This window comes from Taudactylus pleione, unplaced genomic scaffold (assembly GCF_031769625.1).
Source record: "Taudactylus pleione unplaced genomic scaffold, aTauple2 ptg000161l, whole genome shotgun sequence".
In the NCBI taxonomy this organism is placed as follows: Eukaryota; Metazoa; Chordata; class Amphibia; order Anura; family Myobatrachidae; genus Taudactylus; species Taudactylus pleione.
Window position 1 is genome coordinate 6,341,140 of NW_028284563.1, and position 15,454 is coordinate 6,356,593.

The window sequence follows — 15,454 nt, forward strand, 5'->3', positions numbered from 1 at the left end:
TAGATGGTAACATGGAGAAGTATACGATGACAGGGAGAGGTAGATGGTGACTGGGAGAGTTAGATGGTAATAGGGAGAGGTAGTGTATGACAGGGAGAGTTAGTGGGTGACGGAGAGTAGGTAGGTGACCAGGAGAAGGATGGTGACAAGGTGAGGTAGATGGTGACAGTAAGAGGATAACAGTGACAGAAGAAGTGGAAGATGACAGGAAGAGGTAGATGGTAACAGGGAGAGGTAGAAGATGACAATGTGTGTGACAAGGAGAGGTAGATGGTGACGGGTAGAGATGTAGATGGTGAGAGGGAGAGGTAGACGGTGACAGGAAGTGGTAGACTGACAGGTAGCGCTAGACGGTGACAGGAAGAGATAGACAGTTACAGGTAGAGCTAGACGGTGACAGGGAGAGATAGACGGTTACAGGTAGAGCTAGACGGTGACAGGGAGAGATAGACAGTTACAAGTAGAGCTAGACGGTGATGGAGAGGTAGAGGATGATAGGGAGAGGCAGTGCGTGACTGGCACATTCTGCTACCAGTATTGACCCAGTTGTCTAACATTGTTCACAATGGTTGGGTGGTGAGCCAGGGGAAAACTCATTGCTGGTCTGGGCAGTGGTGGGCCCTTTGGCCTTCAGGGGCCCCAGTGCAGTGCACCTGCTGCACCGCCAGTAATTCTGCCCCAGGCCCCACTATACTGGCTGCATACTCTGGGTTCTGCCACACACTTTTTATTTGCAAAAAACATTTTTACAGATGCTAGAATAAGGAGAAGACACAGGGCCTGGTTCAGACCCGGACGCTCTGACCAGAGCGCTCGCTCTGAATCAGGGCCCTCCTACCTTAAAATGGAGTGGCCTCCTGGCCGCTCGTATAGCTGTGGGTGACCACCCACAGCTATAGCGAGTGGCCGTGAGGATGGTCGCGATGGTCAAGACCATCGCGACCATTGGGCTTGCGACGAGACCCTGCGGTAGGGTCTCGCTGCCGCAAGCCCAGGAGTGATTTTGGCTCTATCAGAGCCAAAATCACTCCCACTGACATCACTACTGATGTCAGTGGGGCCGGACTTAGACGGCAGGCTTACCCATGGGAATGCCTCCGTCTGGCAGCCACGCCCCCGGCACGCCCACCAAAGGGGAGCGTGCTGTCACTCACCATCGATAGCACGCCCCCTTTGGTGTGAGACCCATAACGACAGCTTGGCTGTCACTATGCGGGTCACGCTCATGCGCACGAAGGAGTTCCCTCCGTCGTGCGCATGCGCATTAGGGCACCATCGTCCCGCTTGCGAGCGTCTTGCGCTCGCGAGCGTGTCTGAATTAGGCCCACTGTCCATAGAACAAGTTGATACAGTTAGTTTGTGGGCAAATCAGAATGAAGTGATCATGAACATTTATCTATATAATAATTAGCTATGATCTGTCCCATCTCTGTAATGCGCAGTGGGATTGGGAGTACACCCCCACTTCTAACAGCTTCCACTGCGGGAAACAGTGTGAAGGGACTGCAGGGAGTAAAGTGCGAGACACGGTAAGGTACAGAGATGGGTTTGGCCACATTATGTAGAGGCTATGTGTAGGGGAGTTGGGGAGAGAGAGAGACCCCTCAATAAAACAAATGGTTGGAACAATATGCTAATATTTTTATTGGCAGATAATTATTTGCTGTTAATACTGTTAGATTATAAATTGTTGGACCACTGTTATACAGGTTGAGTCTCCCATATCCAAAATGCTTGGGACCAGGTGTATTTTGGATATCAGATTATTCCGTATTTAGAAATAATTACATACCATAATGAGATACCTTGGGAATGGGACCCAAATCTAAACACAGGATGCATTTATGTATTATATACACCTTATACACACACCCTGAAAGTAATTTTATACAATATTTTTAATAATTTTGTGCATCAAAAAAATGTTGTGTACTTAAATTAAATTAATTTAGGTTTCATCTACGCCTTATACACACAGCCTGAAGGTTCTTTTATACTATATTTTTAATAATTTTGTTCTTTAAACAAAGTTTGTGTACATTGAACCATTAGAAAGCAAAGGGTTCACTTTCTCAGATATGCTAAAAATATTCCCTATTTCGGAATATTCCGTATTTCGGAATATTTGGATATGGGAGACTCAACCTTTATTGCATTCAAATGTGACTGTAAAAGAGGCAGTCAACATCTTCTAATTTACTATCATAACTGGTATCCGGTCTAAAGGTCTACAGTAAAAAGGTAGAAAATGTCTTGATAGACACCAGATGTTAGACAGGCAATAGGTTGACAGGGACAAAAGGTTGACAGGGACAAAACGAACTATACACTAAAGGTCGACATGTAAGAAGGTCGACAGGTACAAGTGGTAAACAGGGTCAAATGGTCGACATGCAAATGGTTGACATGAAAATGGTCAACACGTGATTTTTTTGTTTGTTAGGGTTAGGCACTTACCCCAATGGTTAGGGTTAGGCAGCAGGAGGGAGGGTTAGAGTTAGGCACTAGAAGGGACGGTTAGGGTCAGGGACCAATTCTGACGGTTAGGGTTAGGCACCAGGAGAGAGGGTGAGGCACCAAGAAGAGGGTTAGGGTGAAGATTAGAGTTAGAAAAAAAACATGTGATGACCTTTTGATCCTATCGATCATTTGTACCTGTCGACCTTCTTACATGTCGACCTTTAGAGTGTCGACCTTTTGTCCCTGTCAACCTATTGCCTGTTTAACATCTGGTGTCTATCTAGACATTGTCTACCTTTTACTGTAGATCTTTCAATCCATAAGCTCATAAATATGTAATATTTTTTAAATAAGCTTTCTCTTTATCTAAAACAAATACCTTAATGTCACTGCAATCCTCTAATCCCTATTAAAAGCATATTTGCCTTTATCTTATCCTGTGAGGTTCCATTCCTTAACGTTTTTATACAGTCTATTATTCTCCAAGTCAAAGGATAAACAAACATATCTGCCGCAAATCAATAACTGTTTAGACTTCGTTGGTAAATCAGACTTGGAATGGTGGAATTGCTGTGTATACAGTATATGATTACATGTTATCCCAGACATCAGGAAGCATGCTGAGAACATCTGGACTCGATAAAATTAAACTTGCTCAAGAGCAGCATAAAAGCAAACAAGAGACTAGTGGTAGTCTAAGTGTTTTTATAGTTATAATGTTTGCCAGTAATAAATAAATAAATATATAAATAAACATATGTAAATATATATATATATATATATATTTATACTAATATACTGTGTATATATATATATATATATACATACAGTATATAAACAAATATACTGTATATATATATATACATACATACAGGTTGAGTCTCCCATATCCAAAGTGCTTGGGACCAGGGGTATTTTGGATAATGGAATATTCCGTATTTTGGAATATTTGCATATCATAATGAAATATCTTAGGAATGGGACCCCAATATACGCACAGAATGCATTTATGTGTTATATACACCTTATACATACAGCCTGCAGGTCATTTTATACAATACTTTTGTGGCTCAAACAAAGTTTGTGTACAGAAATTAAATTCATTTATGTTTCATATACACCCTATACAGACACCGTGTAGATAATTTTATACATTATGTTTAATAATTTGTGCTTTAGACAAAATTTGTGTACATTGAACCATCAAAGATCAAAGGTTTCATCTTCTCAGTCATGCCAAAATAATTCCGTAATTTGGAATATTCCGTATTTCGGAATATTTGGTTATGGTAGACTCAACCTGTATATATATATATATATATATATATATATATATATATATATAGAATATTTGCTTGTAAAGAATAAACTTGATCATTTTTTACTCTTAAAAAACATAAATAAAAATTAAATTACGTAAATTCCCTATTAATCATCTTTATGTTAAAAATATATATTTAATACAAAATTTATTATTTACATGTGGAAAGTTTAAAAAGTACAAAACAGTCAAAAGTAAGAATAACAAAATAACCTGTTTTGAGGTCAATAATGAAATTATATAATTAATGTCCGTCATTACTTGCCAAACAAAAAACAGTGTATTATAAAATATTCACGTGGTTTAAATTACATGCTGAAGGCAAACTTCGAGAACCTTAAAAAATCTGAAAATCAGAACATATTTATAATATTAAAAAGGGTTGTGAAACACATACATTATCTGCTCAATTTAAACAATGTCATGGAAGTTTTGAACGGTAAAGAAAAAGGTTTTAAAGGAATTAAACACCTAAAACCTCAATGGAGGAAAGTCATAGCAATTTAATATCAACTTGAAAGCGTTGATATTAAATTGATTTACATTACAAATGTTGTTACCAGAAAACTCTGATTTTGAAAGTAATATTTTTATTTTTTATTTTTCCCAATCATATTTCTAATTATGTTTCTTATTATGTGCCTAGTCTTATTGATATAATTTAATGCATATAGACACATTTCTATTGAATTGACTTTCTAATTCTATTATGTAAATGTTTGTGTTTTAGATCATTTTGAATTTCCAGTCTTTGGAAAACATGACCAAATGCATTTCTGATTTTTAGAATACATGATGAAATGCATAAGATCGGTAATGTGAAATACAAACTTCCAGCCTATAGTATGGCAAAATGTAACAGTAGTAATGTAACCCTTTCTAGGAGGTTTAATTAAAGGGGGGGGTATAAATAACGGATATGTAATTACAGCTAACCATTGACTTGGAGAAAGATATATTCTATTGAAACATGTCAGGTAGGTAAGGAGGATATCAGCATCCAGCCCCCAGTGTTGAACATCAAAGAAGAATGATTTATTTGCTATTATATGCCCTACATCTTGTTTATTCTGTTATGGTAGCTAGACATGTGCATCATATTATAATTAACCAGTTGTGATAGCTAATGAAGTCATTGGAATATACATGACAGTATTATGTAAGATACTTATTTTCTTTACATTGATTAACAGGAGAATTTGTTCTTCTGATTGTTTGGGAAGAAGAGGAAGTGTTGGATGTATTAAAGGCTCATGGTATGTCTGTGCCAAGCAAGTGTGTTTAGACATTAATATATTTTGGTGTGAAATGATCCTTTTCTTCTTTAGAAAACCAAAAGCAGCTATAGATACACTTCTATTGAATTAATTGGAGACTATTGGGGGTTTCATATAGTTTTTTAATATTATTACACTATGTTGTATATTCTATTTTCTACTGTTTTCTTCATGTAAACTTCTAATCAAATCATTTGAAGAAGAAAACTCTTGAGAATGAAAATATTATTAGGTGGTAAAACAGCATTAATTGGGTCATGTCAGATATGCCATTATTAATTACACTATTTATGTAAGGGTCATCATTGAACTTTCTATGCACAAAATATAGTTAAATTGTCATAAAAAAAAACACAAGGCAACATTTTTCCCCAATTTATTTAAAAAAATGAATAAGAAACCACCATGCAACTTTCTACAAACTGAATGTACTTAAATAACATGATAATTTAGCAGTACACTGCATTACATATATAGATAATATACACAATAAGACGAACCTTTTTCATCATAGTATATTTACATATTATAAAGCTTTTATCTACCCAACTAGTTCTGTAAGAAAGGACCATACTGTTTAACATTGAATTAAATACTGTCTATTAAGCATTTACTAACAGTGTATAAACATTTTCAAAACTTTACAATTTTATCTTGAAGGAAATGTGTGGGATTTTAGATAAAAAATATTTTTTTATAATTTTATGTTTTGTTAAAGTCACATCATTTTACCATCTATAACTAATGTTTTAGATAACAGAGATTGGCATGATCCTAGCTTGAATAATTGTGAGATATGTACCCTCCAGACAATGCTTAACTTACAAAAATAAAAAAAAAGTAAAGCAAAATTAAAAGCTATACTTCTCTATGCTCAATCCATAGGTATTATTTTGGTTGTTATGTCACATATGAGATGATATATAAATCTATTCTATATTGTTAAAATGTGATTATTTGTGAAAATTCCATCATTCAAGTGCATGTTTTTAAATAAAAAAAGTGAGCTAATTTTAATATGACAATTTTAAGGGACAATGGGCCTCATTCAGAGGCGGTCGGAGGATGCAAGTGGTCGCTTAGAAACTGGTCCCATAGGAACGCCTCCATTTGGGCTGCCACCCCCCCCAGCCCGCCTTCCAAACGGGGCGAGCTGTCAATCAATATCGACAGCTCGCCCCCTTTGGAAAGAGACCCGCTACGACCAGCGCTGTCGGTCGTAGCGGGTCTCACGCATGCGCACGAGGGAGCCGGCTCCCTCGTGCGCATGCGCACTTGACAAACATCGAGGCGGCCGTGCGGTCATAGACCGTATGGCCGCCTCTGAATAAAGGCCAATGTGCTTTACACCAACATTTAAAAAAAATTACACCATCTAAAAAAAGATGTTTAAATGATGGCTCTCCAACACTCACTAAAACCTGCTATTTTTACAAAAATTTGGAAAAAAATGTTATATAAGCAAAAAATATTTATATCCTAGGCCTACAAATAGTTAGCTGAAATGATGGCCATACAAGTAAAATATCTGCAAAATTACAGATTTTAATTAAATGTGGGCTCTCACCAACATGGTGTCTTGAGGATCCTCAATAACTAAATACTTAGTACTGACTATCAGAAAGTGATGTGTGGCACCTTAAAAAATAATATTTAACGTAAAATTTAATTAAAGTTTACTGGAAAAAAAAAGTATTAGTAATTTTACCTACAGTAATTACATTCTTATTAAAATGAACTTATAAAGCTCACACATACTATTAATCTTAAATTTAAACATGCACAACATATAAAATAACACAAAGTCTCTTTTCCATTTTCAGTATTATGAAGACTGTTATAAATTCAAAAGAGCATGAAACAATTATGAATTCAAAAGGTTGATCTTTTAAATGGCTATAAATTGTAAAAATTGACTGCTCTTAAGGAGTGTTTATATTAACATGTCTTTAAACCAGGAAATAAAAGTCATAAGTTTTGTCTTCTTTCAGGGCAGACTTTCTTTTGATGTGCTTTGTTATGGTATCTTGCAACAGTAGTGATGTCTTAGTCTTCATACACTCTATAAAAGATAAATTGTATTTACAGTTATTAATAAAACAAAATCACATAAAAAATACCCTCTCACACATGAATTATTCGATAAGATTGTATACAAAACCTAACTGAACTTTTTTTTAGTAGTTATTGATTAAAAATGTTCTCACCCCCTTCCTAGGAAGCTGGAATGGTAGAGACCATATTGAAAAACCCAAATTGCCAATTTTGTTGGTCAATCCACTGTCATGCCAACATTTTTATCCTATAGTATGTGGGCTGTTTATACTATATCACAAACTGATTTAATAATTAATTACAGGAATACATGTGGATCCATGTATAGTGCTCTAGACATTAGAGAATGTCCAATTAATTCTTTGAATGACAAAAAAAAAAGTAAATGGTGAAATTAACATTTGTTATGGAACTCTGCACCTGATTCAGAGCCGCTCACTAGGATGTGTTCGCTCGTAGCTGCCGATGGTTCGCATTGTGCGCAAACGTATGCATTGCAGTGCGCGAACCAGTGCGAGAGATCGGAAAACGTTCACTCGCTGCGCATAGACAGCCCAGCAGAGTGAGTGACAGAAGCCGTTTGTGCGTGGTGACGGGCTGGACATTATAAATGGGGGAGTGGAGGAGCGAATGCAGGCGTGCCTGAGCGTCTCAACGCCATTTAATAGGCATATATAATTAAGAGGCAGCGTCATAGTACACATCACCTGGCTGGTTTTTACACTGAAGTGCTCGCAGTGCTTGCGGTAGGGTATGGTCTGCCTCAAGCGCTGCGAACGCATCCGATGGTAGCCGATGTACCGATGGTTGCATACACTTCCTGGAGATGATGTGTGCAAGTGGGTGTCTTAAGACAGGCTGGTGGGCATCTGCATACACAAATCGATCGCACGCCAAGACATAGTGGGTGTGCTTATGCCTTGCCGTGCGATCGCCTGGCCGGATTTGCATATGCTGGGTGTGAGCGTTCGCTTCCTAGCAGGCGGCTCTGAATCAGGTCCTTAATGTAAACAAAGGTTGAATATTATCATTGTACAAATGGTATAATGTCAATTGAAGCTTCAATAGCAGTTACAACCCAATGCTTCTGTCTCCCTTTAATTCCCCCAGCATGTGAAAGAGTCTCACGCCACTCAGGACAATGAAATTGCAATCTCAAAGTTGTTAAGTTGCCAGTAGTATACTAAGTTGCTAATAGTATACTAAGTACTTAGGATTAGCACTTTTTTGCTAATTTTTTTGTATAAAATCCTGTAGCAGATTAAGCCACATATTAAAAGAAAAAGTTGCATGGCGCTGCAAAGTTGCAAAGTCCATGGTGTGCCAAACGGGTCTAGGTGGGGCAAATATGATTATAAGTGTATCTGGGCACATCTGTACCAACGGACTTTCCTATCACCTGTGGTGCCAGATGCTGTCAGGGGGAAAAGCCAAAGCCATAACAATTCAATAATGCGTCCTGGGCTTGTCCCGCCATTCCGCACATGTGACATCATGACATTACAAAAATGGGGCTGGCTGCCACTGGGACCAGGAAGCTGAGAACCTGGCGCAACCTAATTTCACACATGGCGGCTCTCTGCTGGATCTGCAGGCCCAGTCTCCCTTCAAGTAATATACAGATGCCATGAGGCAGCAACTGAACTGTCCCCTCCCATCCCCCATGCCTTGCACCCTGGATAGTGGCACCGCTCGTACTAGCTATGGGCAGGGGCTTACCTCATTGTCTCATAGAAGAGTCAAAAATGTAAGTAAAGCTAGACCAATTCAGATTGACCACAAAGATCCCGAAAGCCACCTGTGTACACTGTACACACTACCCTAAAATCGTTTATTTCAAAACAATCCTTTCAATTCCTAATTGACTCATCTCAATAGGGGAATGCTGATTAATAAGCAGATATCGGGCCGATGTCCGTACAAACTGCGCTTTCTAATAACAGCGTGTGCAGCACTCACTATATTGGCAGCCATTCCGACCAGTTTTTGACCAACCATCGGGGCCAGGTGCTGCAGGCACACTACACAATTATCAGCCCTATCAGCCTATCTACCTAAAGCCATGTTGGGACAAGAATAGTGTGTACCCAGCTTAAGGCTGGACAAACTGGAATTCAGGGAAGGAAAAATAAAGTTCCATGGAAAATTATGAGGAAGAACATGTTTGAAGGTAAGACAGAGGGCAAGGAAAAGGTGGTCAGACAGAATGAACAGCAGGAGTCCAAGGGTTAAATTTACTAAAGGTTCATTTTGATCGATTAAAAATCGATCGAAATGGATCAACATCGACGTTGTGTATCAGGGGCTAAATCGCACATTTTCTAACAGACACTTTTTTTTTATATTGACTTTTAATTGTTAGTAAATGTGCGAATTAGGGTGGGTAAATACTAGGACGATATCGGGATGATTAGTCATATTGGAACGACAAATCGTCTACATCGTGTAGTGTGTACCCTCAATTGCGCGCTCCCGCGGATGACAAACGAGGCTGTTTGATTGACCATGCTGCATGGTTTGTGTCTGCAAACTGAAACCCTTGATTTTATGCCAGCTGCTGCAACCAGTGCCGTAACTTTTGACACACGTAGGGGGTGGGGCCACAATCCCCGGGATTTACAGTAATGCCTGGAGGATCCTGTGGATGCTCCAGGAAGCTGTAAGGGCAGCGGTGTGCACGTCTGAAGTGTCCTAAGGATGCTCAAGGTGGCACTGCTGCAGAGATATTGGCTACAGGATGCATTTTCAGGCACCCTGCTAGCCAGATGCCGGGGTTGTGGGTGAGTGGCGGTGCTCTGCGCTCTGTGTAGTGGTACCGCTCGCACACCCATAGTTACGGCCCCGGCTGCAACCATCATCCTTAATACCAGCACTTGCACCAGCCCCATGATAGGTGCAAGACATCCATCAGAAAGAGGCTTCTTCCCCATACGCAGGACTCAGAATCGCACGGAGCATCGCATACACGCCCACGACACTTCCACAAGGCGGAAGCGGTTCTGTATTCTCACCTTGTTGCCTCCCAGTGGCTGGCCCAAAGCGCCCGCTCTGAATCAGGGCGTGTTTTTTTTTTTTGCGAACCGGCCTTTTGGACGCTCGCATAGCTGTGGGTTACCACCCACAGCTTATGCGAGCGTCCATGATGATGGTCGCGATGGTCAAGACTATTGCGACCATCGGGCTTGCGACGAGACCTTTGCGGTAGGGTCTCGGTGACCGCAAGCCCTGGAGTGATTTTGGCTCTATCAGAGTCAAAATCACTCCCACTGACATCACTAGTGATGTCAGTGGGGCCAGACCTAGACGGTAGGCGTTCCCATGGGAACGCCTCCGTCTGGGCAGCCACGCCCCCGGCACGCCCACCAAAGGGGGCATGCTGTCAATCACCATCGACAGCACGCCCCCTTTGGTGCGAGACCCATAACGACGGCTACCCCATCGTTATTCGGGTCTCGCGCATACGCACGACGGAGGCGCCTCCGTCGCGCGCATGCGCATTTGTGCAACATCGACCTGCTTGCGAGCGTATAGCGCTCGCGAGCGGGTCTGAATGAGACCCTGAGTTCTGTCTGACTCAGAATAGGACAGACATACTCATACAAGTGTAAACCCGCCATTTGCATCCATGCACAGAGATCCTTCTGACCCAGAATAAGCCGCATTGTGCTCCACTATGGAAATGATTTTAGCTCACAGAGTGATGCAGTAATTCTCATACTGAAATAAGGTGAGGGTAGAACTTAGATAGATGTGACGAAACTGTGACTGGTCATAGGAAGAATAATCATAGTTTGGAAGAGTAAGTCTGAGCTTCACATCCTTACACTAAGGGTAGGCAACATGTGGCGCTCCAGCTGCAAACTGCAAACTACATATCCCAGCATGCTTTGCCACTGTTTTGCCCTCAGGGCATGCTAAAACTGTGGCAGGGCATGCTGGGATATGTAGTTCCCCAGCAGCTGGAGTGCCAGACACTGCCTATTCCCTCCACACTTAGGGGCTGATTCAGAGGTGAGGTCAATTTGAACGCAATGTTGATGTTCACGTAGTTGAGCAATTATTTTCCACTGCGCTTGCGCAAAAAGTCTGCGATTGGGACAAGCGGTATCAGATATTGGGTGGCAACGTGATGGGAGATGCTTGGAGGTGACTGGGAGGTGGCCTGCAGTGAACGTTATGGCATTGCCATGGGCGTGTTATGGGATTGTCATGGGCGTGTCAGTGAAAGCGTCTGCGTTCTCAGACGCAGAGCTGTAACCACAGCGGTCATGTTCAGAAGGAGAACATATGGCTGGTGCAAGTGTCAATGGTGCATACGATGGCGAGCTGATGGTGGTGTGTCAAGAATCACCGCCAGTTTTACAGAGGTGCTGAAAGTGGGCGTTTCAAGGCTTGCTCATTCAGACGCACCAGGGCAAGACAGATACTATCAGTGGCGGCTCCCGAGGTGGGGCTGCAGCGCTGTCCAAAATTCAAATAGGGGAGCCACACCAACTGCCACTCTAAACACTGCCAAACATCACTGGCAGTTGGTGTGGTTCCCCTATTTGAATTTTGGACTGCGCTGCAGTCCCACCTCGGGAGCCGCCACTGGATACTGTCATTTTCATATTATCGCAGCCGCAACTTCGCCAACAGACGCAAGAGCGAACGCAGCAGTGTCCACCTCTAAACCAGGTCCTTAACTTTTAATTCTAAGATGACAGTTATCATCAGGAGCACTAAAGTTAAAACAATTAGCAAAACTTTAAAGCACTTAAAAACAGGAGAGAAATAGAGGCCAGTATTATTTACTGTTTCTCTAATTTAGGTTTTATATAAGACGTTCCTATTTTCTCGTGGCTGGATGTGTGTTGCAAATCGGTATTCCCGAGAGAAATCTCTACGCCGACAGCTGCAGATCCTCACGATGGAGTGGCACATGCTGCTTCTCAATAAAATCATTAAAGTGAATTTTCTAGTCTAATCTGAACTTACTGCCCTCCAGAAGAAAGTTAGATTTCCACTCACCGCTGCTATTTATAGATGTCAACTGTGTCTCATTATCACTTTCCTGACAAGATTAGGACGGGAAGTGTCTGGGAACATTAACCAGATCTAAATTTAAACAGCGCTTCGCTGAAAAGAGTCTTTTGGAAAATGAATAGGTATAACTCATATACGTTTGAGAACGTTACAAAATAAATGAACATATTATATCTAGAAAGGACTATGGGCCCTGATTCATCATGGGTCGCCATTGCGAGTGCGATTGTGTAATCACACGTAGTTGTGCTGCGAAAATATGCAAATATTTGCAATCGCACAGCCAGCATAGAGACGCCCCCACTACCGCTTTCTCCAATACGTAACACCTCGCAGTCCTGCGTATACATCGGTGCCATCGAGTAACATCGGACACTCACACAGAATTACAGCAGGTCTGACCTGTCTCAGATATTGCAAGTCTCGTCGCACGCAGTGAGCACACAAGCTGCGTATACCGTCGCAGTGTCTAATTTATGCACACCCATGTAACGGCATTCAAACGGACAGACACGCCTGCTTTTCTCCGGCCACTCCCCCGTCACCACCCCCAAACGCTGACGTCCCATCACTCACTCTGTGATGGCTTTCTATCTGCCTGCGTGATCGTAGTGCAATCACAATGCTCAGTGGCATCCCTCCCCGCGGTGTCACTTGGTGCGGGGAGAGATGCCGATGAAAAGGGGGCGTGGCCTCGCTGGCAGGGCGTGGACACTGGGAAATGGGCAGGGCCTTGCAACCCGAACCCACGTGGTTATTACTGGGGATGGGGGGGGTGCCGGAGGTGCGGACTGCCCTGTTTGCAGTGCCAACTCCCTCACAGTGTCAGAAACCGAGTGCTGCACTTAATGCTACAGTGCAGCACCCGGCTCCTGTCACTGAGGGGGGAGTCTGCACCTTGGTGTCACCCCGCGTGACGCCACTGGCAATGCTAACCTGCGCACGTGCACTTCGGTGCATATGCAAGCGCAGTGCGCGCCATCGGCCGATCTGAGTACACGGTTGCAATTATGATCCGTGATGGATCAGGCTCTATGCTAGGTATGTAATGCTATTTCTAAATATTTACTGCTGTTATACCGGCTGTCCGGATGCCATCGCTCATAGATCAGTCCATTATTGAAGTTCTGAGTAACCCTATGGTTGTACTACAAGTCTCAGCATGGCAGCACCTCTTACTATGTTTAAAATTAGGGAGTGCAGTCTAAGCCCCCTCCCCCTTAAGCCTATGGTTACTCAGAAAGGCTGCCGGAACTTCCCGGTTACCTCCCGCAGACGGTCCCTGACTGTCAAATCACACTGCGGCCAAATACTCACCGCAATCTCCGTCGGTAAAGTAACTTGAAACTTGCGCAGTGCAACTCAAATGCGAGCGCAGATCACCGAAGATCGCTCAACTGCGTAAACATTTGCGTCGAATATCTTACTGCGTAAGTTTCAAGGCCCTAAGTCTCCAGATATTACTAAAGCTTTAATCCCTGCAAAAAAAAAAACTCTACTATATCTCTATTCTCCACTTTCTCAGTCAACATAAAACATGATAATCGAGATTTCTACCTCTAGGTCAGGGCTGCGTCAATGGTATCTTTAATATTACATAGTGCATTTTATCTTAAACGTTTGCTGCACTTTATAAATAAACAAGAACTTTGGCGACTTTTTATTTTTAAATAAACTATTGACTGAACTTCTTTGGGCACTTGTTAATCAGCGGTGCACCACTTGAAACATAGACTATGCTCCTTGATGGAGTGAGGAAGTAATACTCTTAACAGGGCTGCAAAGGAGTTTGAGGTTTAATGGGTTTTCTAAGCACTTTGGAGGCTCCCTGCAGGGTTTTGCTGCTAATTCTTGGTACACTGCATCATGTGACTTATTACAAGTATAGAATGTAAAAAAAAATCTAATTTCTAAAGGATATATGGCTCTACTTACTTCTGGGTTGTAATTATCTGGTTTACGTTTACAGAACAAATAACATCGGAACTACTACTCCAATCATACTGCCTCCAACCATAAAACCTGATGGCTGTACAGTATATGATAGGACACACATAGGTTTCAGGCATTTGGAGGTGAAGGCAAATGATTGGCTCCCGTCCAATCACATGCTATCTTTCGTTCAGAGGAGCTGATTCAGACCCGCTCGCTAGGATGCGAACGCTCGTGGCTGTCCGATATTTGCAACCTGCGCATGCATATGCATTGCAATGCGCGTGCGTAAACCACTGCGAAAGATCAGAAATGCGTTCCTCGTTGAGCATAGACAGCCGAGCAGAGTGAGTGACAGGAGAAGCCATTTGTTGGTGGTGACAGGGGCAGACCACTAGAATCGGGGGAGTGGAGGTGCGAATGCAGGGGTGCCTGAGTGTTGCAACGCCGTTTCAGAGGCGTGCATAATTAAATGGCAGCGTCAGAGTACACGTCACTTGGTGGGATTTCACACTGAAGTGATCGCAGTGCTTGCAGCAGGGTATAGTCAACCTCAAGCGATGCGATCGCATCCGATAGTGCTCGATGTACCAATGGTTTCATGCACTTCCAGGAGATGACGTGCGCAAGTGGGCGTCTTATGAATGGCTGGTGGGCGTCTGCATACACTAAGTGATCGCACGCCAACACATAGTGGGCGTGCTTATGCCTTGCCGTGCGATCGCCTGCCTTGGTGGGCGTGCGCTGGATTTGCATATGCAGGCTGTGAGCGAGCACATCTAGCATGAATGAGCTCCTGAATACCCGTTGTCTTTTAGGTTTATCTAGAGCCAATCTCCGTTATAGTACATACGGCTTTTGCACATTTATATGTGGTACCACCCCGATATTAGGTGCAAGGGTGAAGAGAAGAACTACTCTAAACGTATAATAATTTAGTTTCAAAGTATTTAAGGAACTTTATTTAATTGGGTATATTTTACATTACTGGCTTTGCGTTACCCATCCAAACTTTAGAATGATATATAGGGGTCTATTCACTAAGCCTTGGAGAGAGATGAGGGGAAGGTGTACTAAGCTCTGGAATGTGATAAATTGGAGAGGGATAAACTACCAGACACTCAGCTCCCAACTGTCATGTTACAGGCTGTGTTTGAAAAGGGACAGTTAGGAGCTGATTGGTTGGTAGTTTATCACTCTTTAATTTATCACTTTCCAGAGATAAGTACATCTGCCCCAAAGTTCCAACCAATCAGCTGCCAACTGTCAGTTTACAGGCTGTCTTTGAAAAATGATAGTTAGGAGCTGATTGGTTGGTACTTTATCCCTCACCACTTTATCTCGCTCCAAGGCTTAGTGAATAGACCCCATAGTGCAATGAGGG

The 15,454-nt window shown here is 42.2% G+C and overlaps 1 protein-coding gene across 1 annotated transcript in view; it reads right to left on the bottom strand.

The window, feature by feature from the left end:
* Positions 1-5,418: 5,418 nt before the first annotated feature.
* CXCL14 (C-X-C motif chemokine ligand 14) overlaps positions 5,419-15,454 on the bottom strand; it is a 32,035-nt gene continuing 21,999 nt past the window's right edge. Inside the window, exon 4 of the mRNA XM_088475086.1 lies at positions 5,419-7,120. Coding sequence (XP_088331212.1) covers positions 7,105-7,120 — 16 coding nt within the window. The 3' untranslated portion in view covers positions 5,419-7,104. The remainder of the gene's footprint in view (positions 7,121-15,454) is intronic.